At 42.0% G+C, this 16,604-nt stretch overlaps 1 protein-coding gene across 1 annotated transcript in view; it reads left to right on the top strand.

Annotated features, from left to right (window-relative positions):
- Positions 1 to 16,604, top strand: part of LOC124139495 (RCC1-like G exchanging factor-like protein) — a 72,447-nt gene that overhangs the window by 3,892 nt on the left and 51,951 nt on the right. The window contains exons 2-7 of the mRNA XM_046506601.2: positions 4,367 to 4,581; positions 6,061 to 6,158; positions 7,351 to 7,480; positions 8,635 to 8,763; positions 14,391 to 14,509; positions 15,278 to 15,362. Coding sequence (XP_046362557.2) covers positions 4,368 to 4,581; positions 6,061 to 6,158; positions 7,351 to 7,480; positions 8,635 to 8,763; positions 14,391 to 14,509; positions 15,278 to 15,362 — 775 coding nt within the window. The 5' untranslated portion in view covers position 4,367. The remainder of the gene's footprint in view (positions 1 to 4,366; positions 4,582 to 6,060; positions 6,159 to 7,350; positions 7,481 to 8,634; positions 8,764 to 14,390; positions 14,510 to 15,277; positions 15,363 to 16,604) is intronic.

Raw genomic sequence — 16,604 nt, forward strand, 5'->3', positions numbered from 1 at the left:
AATTGATCTGCTACAGTGTTGTCATCTAACGAATGGTAGAAGTGGTAGTCCACAATTAAATATCATTCATACTTCCTGAAACTTATTACTAGTCTCAGACTAACAGGCTCATGTTAATTTGGAACTGGTTACCAGATCATCACGCCATGAATACACTTGAGTCTGTGTTAAAGGAGGACAATCTGACTCTCTGGTGAGCAGATCATCACTGCCATAATGAGACTCAAGTCCGTGGTAAAAGAAGACTATGCTCCACATCCTGGTGACCAAGTCTGATTGTTGTAAATGCTGCCTTGTGTGGAACTGACAAATTGCCTCTGAGTAGTCAGGCTCCACATTCTCCCTTGGAGATTCCATGTTAGAATTGGTCTCCAGATCTAGGCTTGGGCAAACTGTAGTCCTTGTTGGTTTGAACTTGGTGTCATTCAAACAACACATTTCTTGTTTGCACCCAACACAATAGAGCCTTGTTCATGCTGTCCTTGTGGCAACCCCTTCTTTGCCTAGGCCACATATAGCTGGAATATTGCTGACTGCTGCATAAAACAACATTCACGCACGGAGCATATGCTGAAATAGGTAGTTAAAATGTCAAGAAATCAACGTAATGTCCAAAGCAAATGAACACTCCTGTTGGACACATATTAATTGAAGTGTGTTTCTTATTTTGACTGACCGCCTCTGTGGTCTTGTGGATATAACATCTACCGAGCAGATGGTTGGTGGTTCAATCATTCCTAAAGATGTTAAAATTGGTACTTTTTTTTTACCCTGCCTGGTTCTCCACTCTAAGGTAAAGAAGCAAGAACTAGGGGGCACAGAGTACTCACTCATGGATGCATGCAAGTTGTTGTATGACTGCAATAATCTTTAACATGACGGTACACCCCATTTCTCCTTATTCTGACTATCTTTTTACATACTAGTAGGTCCAGGGTAGATAGGTCTTCAGCAAACCATGCTTGCTGTAAAAGGCAACTATGCTTGTCGTAAGAGGCGACTAACAGGATCGGGTGGTCAAGCTCGTTGACTTGGTTGAAGCGTGTCATCGATCCCAATTGCGTGGATCGATGCTCATGATATCAATCACTGGATTGTCTTGTCCAGACTCGATCATCTACAGACCGCCGTCATATAGCTGGAATATTACTGAGTGCGGGATTAACAACAAACAAACAATAAGGGTTATGTAGCCTACAACATAAAACTAGCTACGTATCTGTAGATCAGAAATGAATAAACTAAATCATTGTTAGCAGTTTGCTTAAAGACCAGGTTGAGCCATGTCAGCTAGCTGCATTTTTATTGATTCACAATCTTTAGCAAACATTAACTAGTAACTAGAATTCTAGAACTACCCACATATTCTTTTATCAATACATATATATATGATTCATAGTGTGGTATAACATGGTATAAGGGGAGGTAACTTTGTTACCATATATGTATGGGCAGTGTAAGGGGGATAACCCTAAAAGGATGTAAGTGGGTGCATGGTAAGAATAGAATGAAGGAGAGGGCAGTTAGACCCTTAGGACAGTTGAATTAGTACAGTAATGAAATAAAGACGTGTGTTGATTGTAGCAGCGACTTGCATGTGGTCTCTGGAAAAGTTTAATGATAACAATATATCACAGACACAACAGAAAGATCTCCGATTTGCTGGAGGAACAATGCAACAAGTACAAGTCACTTGTCTGTTTTCAGTCTTGAAGGGCAGGGCTCAGTCACTGTACATGCTGTATGTTAAGGCACAATAAATTAGTTATTAGAAATTGGGAGGCAGGATTCATTTTATTTTGTTTACATTATTGTTTAATTATGCATAGCATCTGTGTACATTCTTCGATGGATGTGAGGGGCGGTCGGGTTGCCTAGTGGTTAAAGCGTTCGCTCGTCACGCCGTAGACCCGGGTTCGATTCCCGACATGGGTACAATGTGTGAAGCCCATTTCTGGTGTCCCCCGCCGTGATATTGCTGGAATATTGCTAAAAGCGGCGTAAAACCATACTCACTCACTCGATGGATGTGATTGTCATGATCAGTGTATATGGTGCATTTCATCAAGTAACAAAGAATAGAACTTGCATAGGAATTTCATTACCCAATACACCTATTGCTGTTATTCTAGAACCATCTCCATAGTCTAGTGGTAGAGCGTCTGCCCGGAGAGTGGAAGGACTGCTTGCTTAGAAAAGAGCTTGGGCCTGTTTTGTTAAATAACATTTTGAACTCATGACTCAGATAGTGTCAACAGTGTGAACTGTGAATATGTCACTCAGGTGTTGGTGACTCAGATGAGGAACCTCTGATGATAGAGTTGCCCCAATTACGATTCTGTGCCTGTCAGCACTATGGTTGTGGTCACTGGAGCTGTCTAGGGGAGAAACAACACATGTGCACGAGTGCATTGTGAGTTTTCATGCAGTGATTCGATACACGATGCATTTAGTCTGTGTCGATGCATTTGCTAATATAAATTACTTTTTGTTTCATGACACACACCCCCAGCATTTTTGTCAGTCAAATATCGCAAAATGTATTGTAATTAGTTTTCTAGTTCATTTCTAAAATAACCACTATGAACATGTGTACCGCTAGCTTTTCCTTTTGAACCTTCTCTGAAATACTTATAGTCAAGAAGTTTCCAAGCAATTTGACCTAAACATCATGATACCTATCATATCGTGACCTTGCTGTATCGTTTCACCGCTAGAGTTGACACACCATGATGAACTAAGATAGTGTTTAACGCTAGACTCACACATTCACAATTTGGAATAAATGATCTGATATGAAGCAGATATACATGCCTAACCCAGTCTGGTACTAGAGGTAGGTACAGGCATAAGGTGAGTGAGTGAATGTTGTGTTACGCCACGTGGTGGCACGTGGTCCTGTGCACACCGCACAGATCGCAAATCAGGTGAAGTTAAGCAACGTCTGTCTCGTAGAGTAGTTGGATGGGTGACCACGTTCAGCAGCTTGACTCCTGAGAGTTTCTAGGGCATCGGTCCTGCCCCACACTGAAGCACATGTACCACATGTGCTGTCTCCTTAGGCAAGTGACTTTGTTGGAAATGTGCCTCTGTTCACCTACCAGTGAGTGGGTACCCGGTAGGATGTGATGGTAGGATGTAGCTGTTAACCTTCTAGCGCCTCACAGGCAGCTTGGGTTGTATACTCCCCAGGGAGCTGAGAATGAAAATCGAGTGCTCACTGATCCATTGACCGGGGTAATAATAGTGTAGCGCTATGAGCATCCACTTGGTGAATGGAATCTGGTGCATTATAAATGCACTTATTATTATTATTGAGACAGCAATGTTCCAGCAGTGTCATAGTAGCTGTTACTATCCAGGTTAAAATTGGTCTTCAGCAACCATGCTTGCAGTATGGGGTGACACATGAGATCTGGTAGTCAGACTTGCTGACTTGGTTGATGCATGTCATCGTATCCCAACTGTGAAGATGGATGCTCATGATATCAATCACTTGATGTCTGGACCAGACCGGATTATCTAGTTTCAAGTCTTACATACAAACAATGTAAATGTCTCAAAGCACATTCATTGAATGTAAGATCGATTAAAGACATGACAAAATTCTAAACTACGCACTGTACACAAGCGACCTTCAAGTTCCACCCAGCTACATGAGTGGAAGAAATATTTGAGATGGAAATGAAATTCTACATTTCTGCTGCCCAAAGATTGTGTGTTAAGGTCTGTCATTGTAAGCCTAGAGCGACACCGGGCTGGCAGTTTCATAGTCTTCAGAGAGTGACAGCAATGCTTACAGTGTCAACAATACTTTATAGCCCTACACAGTATTTATAAGCTGAGTGTGAGGGTAATTAAACTCACATAGATACGGAAGTTGGAATTAACTATTTATGATAATAATTGCTATATTAGTCTCAGAAAGTCTTGTGACCATAGTAACTAATATAATTTCTCCAATTTCTAGATTATCATTGATTTCTAAGGTTTTGGTAGAAAAGAATCTCACTAGGATAATGAACAACTTATTGACAAAACCAGACATTTGTTGAGGATCAGTATAGCTTGGTATACAGACCATACGTACCAGCGAGAAATGCAATGTCAGTTCTTTTTCCATAGGTAACCTCCATCTAATGCTGCTGGTTCTAAATGAAATTCCCAGGCATCAAATACTCAATGAAACCCGCAAATCTGAAAAACCTGTTTATCTCCTAAATGCAAGTACATGTATATATCTCTTCAGGGAAAAGTTTCTTCACTTTTGAGATATACCCCTAAACCATTGCACCCCCACCCCATCTATGGAATCTGTTGTGTTAGAATGAAGAGGAACTATCAATGTTTTATTTATTTTGTTCAGAATGGCTCGTGTAGTGCAGAAGTTTCTATCCCGTCATCCAGACTTGATCTCCCAGCATGCACTAGTGATGACTTGCTGTCGCCGCAAAGGAACATGGAAACAGAAGATATTGAAGCGCGAGGACAAGAAGGATCGGGTGGTTCAGTATGCTGCAGAGAATGCTAGACAAGCGGAACGTGTGTATGTGTGGGGATGTGCTACTACTGGGGCGCTCGGTATGTTTTATTTCTATGATAATGATTCTGTAGCAACTTGATTTCCAAATTGAAAATAGAGGTTTTTCCAGAAATCAGTTTGCACAGAAATAAATTGTGAAATCAGTAAATGACCACACAAGATCAATGATTTATATTTAGACACAGTTTTAGGTTTACAGTAAATAAAGACAATACAATGTTTGCTGCTGTGGACTGTAATTCAAATTAAGCCACTTGGTATATTTTACTAACATTTCAAAAAAATTCTGCCACTGACAATTGCTACTAATATATTCACACAAACATTACCTCCACAAAACAAAACTGTTATATCTCCATCTGGCATTACATTACTCAGCACAACAACAAATGCTCTTTCTGGTTCTTTACTCCATTTTAACTGTAATACAACTGACACTCATCCACTGACACTCATCCACTGACACTCATCCACAGACACTCATCCACAGACACTCATCCACAGACACTCATCCACTGACGGGGGCACAGGTGGCCCAGTCGTATAAGGTGCAGCGATTCGCTGAGCAGAGTTGCGTCCCCTGGACACACCAGAAACCTATGATTGTGGGTTCGAATCCCGGTTCACCCTGATTATGTTTCTAGGTTTGTCAGCACCATACCCATGCTCGTGGGTTTTACCAAAGTGGTAAACGTCTGAGACCTGCATCACTTCGGGCTTTCCTCCCACATTAAGCTGACATGCCGTGATATGACTGGAATAATGTTAAAAGCGTCATTAAATCAAACTCACTCACTCACTCACTCATCCACTGACAACCCTGTTACATTTTAATTCACATCCCTGTATGCTGCTATCTTTGTTGTTGTCTCCTAACTCAATTCTTTCAGCTCCAAAATTCACATGACTCCAGCCATACAATAGTATTGTCCATCAAGATATTATCATTCTACAGGCTCTGTGGTCTAGTGGTAGAGCATCCACCTGGAGAGTGGAAGGTCCGGATTTCGATCTCCGGCTACGTCATATCAAAAGACGTTACAGGGTGGTACTTGTTGTTACCCTGCCTTTGCTCGGCATTAGGGGCTAAACGGTATACTGTGTCTGAGTGGGGTATTCATGTTAAACTGCGGCATGGTATCTCAGTGGGCTATCATTATAAAATCGGCATTATTCCAGACTAGTACAAGCAGCCACACACACACGTTTGCACGTCGTTATATAAGTGCAATAATCTTGAACATGACTTTAAACCCCATTTCACCTCACCTCTTTCTGCAGTTTCTGTGTTTTGAACATAGAATATGTAATCATGGTAATAATCAGAGATAATGGAGGCCCTAATTGACCACAATAAGGCCATGTTATATTTTTGTGTTTCTTTTTGCCCTTTTATATATATCAACTATAGTTGATCAGGAATTCCATGGATGTTGAACACGTGTGTCTTCTGTAGGGATCAATATTGTCATCATGCTGCCTTCATTAAGTTAGCTTAATGATGTTCTTGACTCCAGGAATTCAGACATACATGAGGCCAGACAACAGACAGGCTGCTATACCAAGACAGAAGAGACCTGCAAGATTAAAGTTCACAGACATCCACAACATCAAGGTACTGCCCTGCCCTGCCCTGCCCTGCCCTGCCCTGCCCTGCCCTGCCCTGCCCTGCAACACCCTGGTCCTTCCATCCCCTACTACAGCAATAGCTGTAAAACAACAACAACACACAACACCAATATTCCATCACGCTCCAAAGTGACAGGATTTATTATATTTCCATGACATATACAAATATAACACTGTCTTTATTTTTTTCCATTCAGAACTACCGGTTTATGTTTGTTTTCTGAATTACCCATTTAGATTACTTCGATTACTTGTACTGATAAATTAGAAACTTCAATGCCAATGGGCGATAAGAACGCTCGCCTGACACAACGTGTGAAGGGCATCAGATGTTAATGCAGAGAGGTATCCTATGAGATTAAAACATGTAAATGAGAATGAGCTGCAATGCTTCTGCAAGTGACAAACAACATCATTCTAACTCACTATTAGTGAGATGGACTCTCTCTCTCTGCATGTCTGCTGCATGTCTCTCTGCATGTCTGCTGCATGTCTCTGCACGTCTGCTGCATGTCTCTCTGCATGTCTCTCTGCATGTCTGCTGCATGTCTCTCTGCATGTCTGCTGCATGTCTCTCTGCATGTCTGCTGCATGTCTCTGCACGTCTGCTGCATGTCTCTCTGCATGTCTGCTGCATGTCTGCTGCATGTCTCTCTGCATGTCTGCTGCATGTCTCTCTGCATGTCTGCTGCATGTCCCTCTGCATGTCTGCTGCATGTCTCTCTGCATGTCTCTCTGCATGTCTGCTGCATGTCTCTCTGCATGTCTCTTTGCATGTCTCTTTGCAAGTCTGCTGCATGTCTCTCTGCATGTCTGCTGCATGTCTGCTGCATGTCTCTCTGCATGTCTCTTTGCATGTCTCTTTGCAAGTCTGCTGCATGTCTCTCTGCATCTCTCTTTGCATGTCTCTCTGCATGTCTCTTTGCATGTCTCTTTGCAAGTCTGCTGCATGTCTCTCTGCATGTCTCTTTGCATGTCTCTCTGCATGTCTGCTTCATGTCTCTCTGCATGTCTCTCTGCATGTCTGCTGCATGTCTCTCTGCATGTCTGCTGCATGTCTCTCTGCATGTCTGCTGCAAGTCTGTCAGTTTGTGCAGAACATCTTTAGGTTCATTCAAGTTGTTTCGCAAATGTAATTCTCAATGTGCCCAAGTTACAGTGAGACTCTGCCTGTACAGGTGCAGAGTGTGGCGTGTGGGTACGGCTTCACAGTGTTCGCAGCCAGGACACCGAGTGGACACAAGCTGTTCGGGACGGGAATCAACACAGACTCACAGCTGGGGTACCATGAATATCCACGAGGTTCAGGTGATTGTTTGCTTCTGAAAAGTTCACTGTTTTTTGTTTAGATAACTGCTTTTCAGCTAGATGTTTACCAATGGGAGTTAATGTGGCTTACTTATGCATTTGCAACGCTCATACACTCTTTACACAATGATTGTTTAACAAGTGGTCCAGTGATCTAAGGCACTGCTGTGGAGAGTTGACTCCCTTGGTTGTTCCAGGATCCCCTGAGCATTGGCACAAGTCACAGATTTGACCTGATTACTGTCCTAGATTTGTCTACGCCATGCCCATACATGTATGTTTCACCAAAGTGATAGGCATTTATGAGCTGCATCACTTCAGGTTTTTTTTCCCACATTAAGCAGTTACACACTGTTAAGAGCAGTGTTAAACCAACCTTAACTCACTTTGACTTTGTCTGATTGTTATAACAGATTACTGAGATGGCCATACCCAAACAACATTTGATTTAGCTCATAAATCAATCTCATTAAAAGCAGATCTTAGTTCTCGCTACCTCCAAACAAAGATCTGAGGACATCCGCTTACAGGTCAGGTCAGAGCGGCCATTCATCTGACCAATCTGAGCGTCGCTTACCAGATCATGAAAGTGACAGTCAGAATGTGTTTTCTAATCATTCACCCTTGAAATATTTAACATTGAATATTCCGAACGACAGTTCTGGGCTTTATAACTGAATCCATACAATGTAGGCCATCTATTAGCCATTCCAGAATGTTCTTTTGTTCTGTTTTCAAATTTGTAATCAAGAATTTGTCACAATATGTTTCTAAGTGTAGTTGCCAGTTTGAAACTAGCCCCATAAAACACAAGATAGCTGCTTTCTGATTGGCTAATGTTGACTTCCTGTCAGTCGTTCCATTGGTCAGTCAAAGTTCGCAAAAGGTCGTTCTGACGTGACCTGTAATAGGATTTCCTCAGATCTCATGTTTAGTGGTAGCGAAAATTAAGATCTGATTTTAATTAGATTGCTCATTAAGCTAACCTCTGATTTGTCAGGCCCAGAATCAATTATTCACAGGCCACAATGATATGCTCCTAGTGCTGGAATAGCACTGACTGGGACCACCACAAACAATCTCTCATTTACTCTCACTCGTGAAGTGAATGTTATTTTGCACAGACCTGTTACTTTCAAACTGCTTTGTTTCAGGCCGAGTGCTTGACATCATAGTAGAACCTGTCCCTATTTCTCTCCCCTTGTTGTCCCCGGACACCACCAGGGTGCGGGACGTGTCATGTGGTCGCTCCCACACTGTTGTCATCACAGACAAGGAGGGAGGTATGACATTCTGTTCAAAATACAGTCAAACAATGTTGTTTCAAACTTTGATGTGTCAAAACTACAGCTTTCTCGAAGTAATAGCTTGGTACTTCTTCTTTATTCATAATTATTTGACCTCTGATATGTCTGATCAGATGTGTTGAAGGTAAGGTTGTCTTGAAGTCATTTTCCAATCTCAAGCATTTACTTCCATCCCAGTTTTACTTAATATTAGTCGACATTTATTTAATTTCCTCATTGTTAGTTGTCATTCAATTGTCATGCCAGTTGGTAAATGTATGCCAAGTTATAACTTGAATTGTTTACGTAGGTCCCCTTCACTTCGTCACAACAGTGTTTGACTGTAAGTTGCTTTTAGTATCGTGTACTGGAAGAGCCGACCCAGAGTTTTTTAGAAATGTATGTAGTGGCTGTGTTTTAGCTGGTGACTAAATATCCAGGTGAGCTACAGTGCCCTAGCACTAAGTAACAACAATTTGAAAAATTAAAAAAATTCTACCATCAGCATTATTTGATATTCTTTTTAAAACACAAACAGCCTGAAATTCGTCTAGACCTTTGATATTAGAAGAGCTGCAGAATAGGTTCATAGTCAAAGCTTTTTTACTGTAATAATGCATAGTGTTAATCGAATACTGGAGTGAAAGGTTGGTCACTGTACTGGAGTGAAAGGATGGTCAGATACTGGAGTGAAAGGATGGTCAGATACTGGAATGAAAGGATGGTCACTGTACTGGAGTGAAAAGATTGTCAGATACTGGAGTGAAAGGATGGTCAGATACTGGAATGAAAGGATGGTCAGATACTGGAGTGAAAGGTTGGTCAGATACTGGAGTGAAATGATGGTCAGGTTCTGGAGGGGAAGGTTTGTCAGGTTCTGGAGTGAAAGGTTGGTCGGGGTTCAGGAGTGAAAGGTTGGTCGGGTTCTGGGGTCAAATGTTGGTCAGGTTCTGGAGTGAAAGGTTGGTCAGATACTGAAGTTAAAGGTTGGTCGGGTTCTGGAGTGAAAGGATGGTCGGGTTCTGGAGTGAAAGGTTGGTCAGATACTGAAGTTAAAGGTTGGTCGGGTTCTGGAGTGAAAGGATGGTCAGATACTGGAGTGAAAGGATGGTCAGATACTGCAGTGAAAGGTTTGCTAGATACTGGAGTGAAAGGATGGTCAGATATTGCAGTGAAAGGTTTGCCACATACTGGAGTGAAAGGTTTGTCAGATACTGCAGTGAAAGGTTTGTCAGATACTGGAGTGAAAGGATGGTCAGATACTGGAGTGAAAGGTTTGTCAGATACTGGAGTGAAAGGTTGGTCAGGTTCTGGAGTGAAAGGATGGTCAGATACTGCAGTGAAAGGTTTGCCAGATACTGGAGTGAAAGAATGGTCAGATACTGGAGTGAAAGGTTTGCCAGATACTGGAGTGAAAGGATGGTCAGATACTGGAGTGAACGGTTTGTCAGATACTGGAGTGAAAGGATGGTCAGATACTGGAGTGAAAGGTTGGTCAGGTTCTGGAGTGAAAGGTTTGCCAGATACTGGAGTGAAAGGATGGTCAGATACTGCAGTGAAAGATTTGCCAGATACTGGAGTGAAAGGTTTGTCAGATACTGGAGTGAAAGGTTGTCAGATACTGGAGTGAAAGGATGGTCAGATACTGGAGTGAAAGGTTGGTCAGGTTCTGGAGTGAAAGGATGGTCAGATACTGAAGTGAAAGGTTGGTCGGGTTCTGGAGTGAAAGGATGGTCGGGTTCTGGAGTGAAAGGATGGTCAGATACTGGAGTGAAAGGATGGTCAGATACTGGAGTGAAAGGATGGTCAGATACTGCAGTGAAAGGTTTGCTAGATACTGGAGTGAAAGGATGGTCAGATATTGCAGTGAAAGGTTTTCCACATACTGGAGTGAAAGGTTTGTCAGATACTGGAGTGAAAGGTTTGTCAGATACTGGAGTGAAAGGATGGTCAGATACTGGAGTGAAAGGTTTGTCAGATACTGGAGTGAAAGGTTGGTCAGGTTCTGGAGTGAAAGGATGGTCAGATACTGCAGTGAAAGGTTTGCCAGATACTGGAGTGAAAGGATGGTCAGATACTGGAGTGAAAGGTTTGTCAGATACTGGAGTGAAAGGATGGTCAGATACTGGAGTGAAAGGTTGGTCAGGTTCTGGAGTGAAAGGTTTGCCAGATACTGGAGTGAAAGGATGGTCAGATACTGCAGTGAAAGGTTTGCCAGATACTGGAGTGAAAGGTTTGTCAGATACTGGAGTGAAAGGTTGTCAGATACTGGAGTGAAAGGATGGTCAGATAATGGAGTGAAAGGTTGGTCAGGTTCTGGAGTGAAAGTATGGCCAGATACTGGAGTGAAATGATGGTCAGGATCTGGAGTGAAAGGATGGTCAGATACTGAAGTGATGGGTTGGTCAGGTTCTGGAGTGAAAGGTTGGTCACTGTACTGGAGTGAAAGGTTGGTCAGATACTCGAGTGAAAGGATGGTCAGATACTGGAGTGAAAGGATGGTCAGATACTGGAGTGAAAGGAAGATCAGATACTGCAGTGAAAGGTTTGCCAGATACTTGAGTGAAAGAATGGTCAGATACTGGAGTGAAAACAGAACCTGACCAACCTTTCACTCCAGTATCTGACCATCCTTTCACTCCAGTATCTGACAAACCGTTCACTCCAGTATCTGACCATCCTTTCACTCCAGTATCTGGCAAACCTTTCACTCCAGTATCTGACCATTCTTTCACTCCAGTATCTGGCAAACCTTTCACTGCAGTATCTGACAAACCTTTCACTCCAGTATGTGGCAAACCTTTCACTGCAATATCTGACCATCCTTTCACTCCAGTATCTAGCAAACCTTTCACTGCAGTATCTGACCATCCTTTCACTCCAGTATCTGACCATCCTTTCACTCCAGTATCTGACCATCCTTTCACTCCAGAACCCGACCATCCTTTCACTCCAGAACCCGACCAACCTTTCACTTCAGTATCTGACCAACCTTTCACTCCAGAACCTGACCAACATTTGACCCCAGAACCCGACCAACCTTTCACTCCTGAACCCCGACCAACCTTTCACTCCAGAACCTGACAAACCTTCCCCTCCAGAACCTGACCATCATTTCACTCCAGTATCTGACCAACCTTTCACTCCAGTATCTGACCATCCTTTCATTCCAGTATCTGACCATCCTTTCACTCCAGTATCTGACAATCTTTTCACTCCAGTACAGTGACCATCCTTTCATTCCAGTATCTGACCATCCTTTCACTCCAGTATCTGACCATCCTTTCACTCCAGTACAGTGACCAACCTTTCACTCCAGTATTCGATTAACACTATGCATTATTACAGTAAAAAAGCTTTGACTATGAACCTATTCTGCAGCTCTTCTAATATCAAAGGTCTAGACGAATTTCAGGCTGTTTGTGTTTTAAAAAGAATATCAAATAATGCTGATGGTAGAATTTTTTTAATTTTTCAAATTGTTGTTACTTAGTGCTAGGGCACTGTAGCTCACCTGGATATTTAGTCACCAGCTAAAACACAGCCACTACATACATTTCTACAGCCCACAGCTGTACACTTGACCAGTGTCCGTCAGGAACAAGGTGTGGTCCTGGCCACACACCACCTGGACAAACCAACACAGGGACTGTGTCAGATACTCGAGTGAAAGGATGGTCAGATACTGGAGTGAAAGGATGGTCAGATACTGGAGTGAAAGGAAGATCAGATACTGCAGTGAAAGGTTTGCCAGATACTTGAGTGAAAGAATGGTCAGATACTGGAGTGAAAACAGAACCTGACCAACCTTTCACTCCAGTATCTGACCATCCTTTCACTCCAGTATCTGACAAACCGTTCACTCCAGTATCTGACCATCCTTTCACTCCAGTATCTGGCAAACCTTTCACTCCAGTATCTGACCATTCTTTCACTCCAGTATCTGGCAAACCTTTCACTGCAGTATCTGACAAACCTTTCACTCCAGTATGTGGCAAACCTTTCACTGCAATATCTGACCATCCTTTCACTCCAGTATCTAGCAAACCTTTCACTGCAGTATCTGACCATCCTTTCACTCCAGTATCTGACCATCCTTTCACTCCAGTATCTGACCATCCTTTCACTCCAGAACCCGACCATCCTTTCACTCCAGAACCCGACCAACCTTTCACTTCAGTATCTGACCAACCTTTCACTCCAGAACCTGACCAACATTTGACCCCAGAACCCGACCAACCTTTCACTCCTGAACCCCGACCAACCTTTCACTCCAGAACCTGACAAACCTTCCCCTCCAGAACCTGACCATCATTTCACTCCAGTATCTGACCAACCTTTCACTCCAGTATCTGACCATCCTTTCATTCCAGTATCTGACCATCCTTTCACTCCAGTATCTGACAATCTTTTCACTCCAGTACAGTGACCATCCTTTCATTCCAGTATCTGACCATCCTTTCACTCCAGTATCTGACCATCCTTTCACTCCAGTACAGTGACCAACCTTTCACTCCAGTATTCGATTAACACTATGCATTATTACAGTAAAAAAGCTTTGACTATGAACCTATTCTGCAGCTCTTCTAATATCAAAGGTCTAGACGAATTTCAGGCTGTTTGTGTTTTAAAAAGAATATCAAATAATGCTGATGGTAGAATTTTTTTAATTTTTCAAATTGTTGTTACTTAGTGCTAGGGCACTGTAGCTCACCTGGATATTTAGTCACCAGCTAAAACACAGCCACTACATACATTTCTACAGCCCACAGCTGTACACTTGACCAGTGTCCGTCAGGAACAAGGTGTGGTCCTGGCCACACACCACCTGGACAAACCAACACAGGGACTGTGTCAGATACTGGAGTGAAAGGTTTGTCAGATACTGGAGTGAAAGGATGGTCAGATACTGGAGTGAAAGGTTGGTCAGGTTCTGGAGTGAAAGGTTTGCCAGATACTGGAGTGAAAGGATGGTCAGATACTGCAGTGAAAGGTTTGCCAGATACTGGAGTGAAAGGTTTGTCAGATACTGGAGTGAAAGGTTGTCAGATACTGGAGTGAAAGGATGGTCAGATAATGGAGTGAAAGGTTGGTCAGGTTCTGGAGTGAAAGTATGGCCAGATACTGGAGTGAAATGATGGTCAGGATCTGGAGTGAAAGGATGGTCAGATACTGAAGTGATGGGTTGGTCAGGTTCTGGAGTGAAAGGTTGGTCACTGTACTGGAGTGAAAGGTTGGTCAGATACTCGAGTGAAAGGATGGTCAGATACTGGAGTGAAAGGATGGTCAGATACTGGAGTGAAAGGAAGATCAGATACTGCAGTGAAAGGTTTGCCAGATACTTGAGTGAAAGAATGGTCAGATACTGGAGTGAAAGGTTTGTCGGATACTGGAGTGAAATGATGGTCAGATACTGGAGTGAAAGGTTTGTCAGATACTGGAGTGAAAGGATGGTCAGATACTGGAGTGAAAGGTTGGTCAGAAACTGGAGTGAAAGGATGGTCAGATACTGGAGTGAAAGGTTGGTCAGATACTGGAATGAAAGGTTGGTCATGTTCTGGAGTGAAAGGATGGTCAGGTTCTGGAAAGAAAGGTTGGTCCTTCTTGACATTGTCTGTATCTAGTTTTCAGCCTGGGCAACAACTCGTGTGGTCAGTGTGGGCGGTCAGTGGTGGAGGACGAGGTGTATGCCAAGAACCCAAACATCAACAAGATTCACGATCTTCCAGACAATGTTGTGAAAGTAAGGAGGCATGTTGAGAAGTGGCTGTGGATGTTCTTGCCAGTTTACTGTTATCAATACATATCAGGTCTCCAGATAGGAATCCAGTTGCATACTCCTCATTAATATCTAGCTATTCATCATTTTCTTGTGCAGTAAATCTTTCTGTAAATCTTTGGTATTCGGATAGTTATTATTTTGTGAGAAGTATGGGACATATCTACTGCTGTACCAAAGGCATAAAAAAACATATTTATCAATGGATGTATGCAGCATGATAAAAGAGATCAAAGTTAAACATCTCTCATGACATAGAAGTGTAACATATTTGTGTCCAGATATTTAGTGTGTCATCAATAAAGTGTATAAGATACATTATTTTCTTGGGTGTAATGATTCATCCATCCATCAGTGCATTGTAAACCCTACTATCAATTCATGTTTTTATTCTCTATCAGTTTTCAAAAAGTAAAATTTACATTTATGCAATATTCCAGCCCAATAACAGTTAATTTCTAAGGCTAGTCTTATAATTTTACTGTCTTTTGCAAAACATAACGCTGAATCAATATGATTGCATAATACTATTAGAAAGGGCCTATATTAATCAGTTATTAAACAACAACCTTGTGTCAGAAGGGCTATATTGAACATGGAGACTTTTACGAAACTGAGCATATTGTATTGGGACTGAATTAATACAATATGTTTTCGATACATGAGGCTGACATAATGTGACAGGCCTATAATTTCTCTGCCTGAGACCAGTCCCTGTGTTGGTTTGTCCAGGTGGTGTGTGGCCAGGACCACACCTTGTTCCTGACGGACACTGGTCAAGTGTACAGCTGTGGGCTGGGTGCGGATGGGCAGACAGGTCAGTGACTCCATGACTTGTCAACCTTTTCTGCTCATTTGTTCAAATATTCATTTCAGGCAGGTGGCGAGGTGATTGTGATCTTAATGATTCTACAGGACATCTGGCATGATTTTGTGTTCACATCAAAACATGGGATAGGTTTTATCAAAGATATCAGTCAAACCGTCAAATATACAGCATTTTGTATCAAACAGGTCCCATATTGCTATGGCAACAGTACATATGAATAGTGGCTCAGCATTCTTCAAACTGTGACATCACTGCATTGTAACTTCACTGCATCATAGCACAGTACATTCAAAGATAATATGATCTACAGACATTATGATGTTTCTCTTAGGATAAAGAATGTGTCTATATGTGGCTCAGTTATGTTGGTTGGTTTGTTGTTTAACGCCACACTCAGCAATATTCCAGCTATATGATGGCGATCTGTAAATAGTCGAGTCTGGACAAGACAATCCAGTGATAGATATCATGAGCAACGATCCACGCAATTGGGATCGATGACATGCATCAACAAATTCAGCACCTCAATTATGTAATTATTAATTATGCTTTTATGCAAAAGTGTTAACAGAGTGAGTGATTTCCCTATGTGCCTCTGTGGTAAAGTCTCAATCTGATGCAGTATATAATAAGCACACCTAGCACAATAGAATGCACATAAACCCCCTCATTTTTTCAATTGGAAACTTGATTAAAAAATACTTATCTTGGAAAAAGATAAAGACTCTCCACATGGACCAGGGGACATCATTCAGGTACTATGATCAGCCATGTTATTTATTACTTGTTGGTTAGAAATAACCGAGTCCATAAACATTGTATGTACGCTTCACGTGCACCAGAGTCTTGTTTACATCATCCCAACGGCATTGTTGACGCCATTCTAATCTTAATGTGATGTAAGGTCCGAATGATGTCACACTAAAAACAATGTCACAGCTGAAGATTATTGATGGCACTTGACAATTGCTGTTTTCTAAGACACCAGTCGTGATCAGTGCATCTTTCTAAAGGGGAGCTCAAAAGCATTAAGCTCTAATGGGTGATAAAGAAATTATTATTTCTCGCCAGGGAGTTACAAGAATTCTGACACTTGTTTTATACAATCAGTATGACAGACGTGCTCATATAAAAATCTCTGTACATGTATGTGCAATTATGGTCAGATGTTATTAAGAAAACAATGAATGTCCCTATTAAAGGTTATGACATGAATACAAAATAAAGAAG

This window comes from Haliotis rufescens, unplaced genomic scaffold (assembly GCF_023055435.1).
Source record: "Haliotis rufescens isolate VD_foot unplaced genomic scaffold, xgHalRufe1.0.p SCAF_1, whole genome shotgun sequence".
NCBI lineage: Eukaryota > Metazoa > Mollusca > Gastropoda > Lepetellida > Haliotidae > Haliotis > Haliotis rufescens.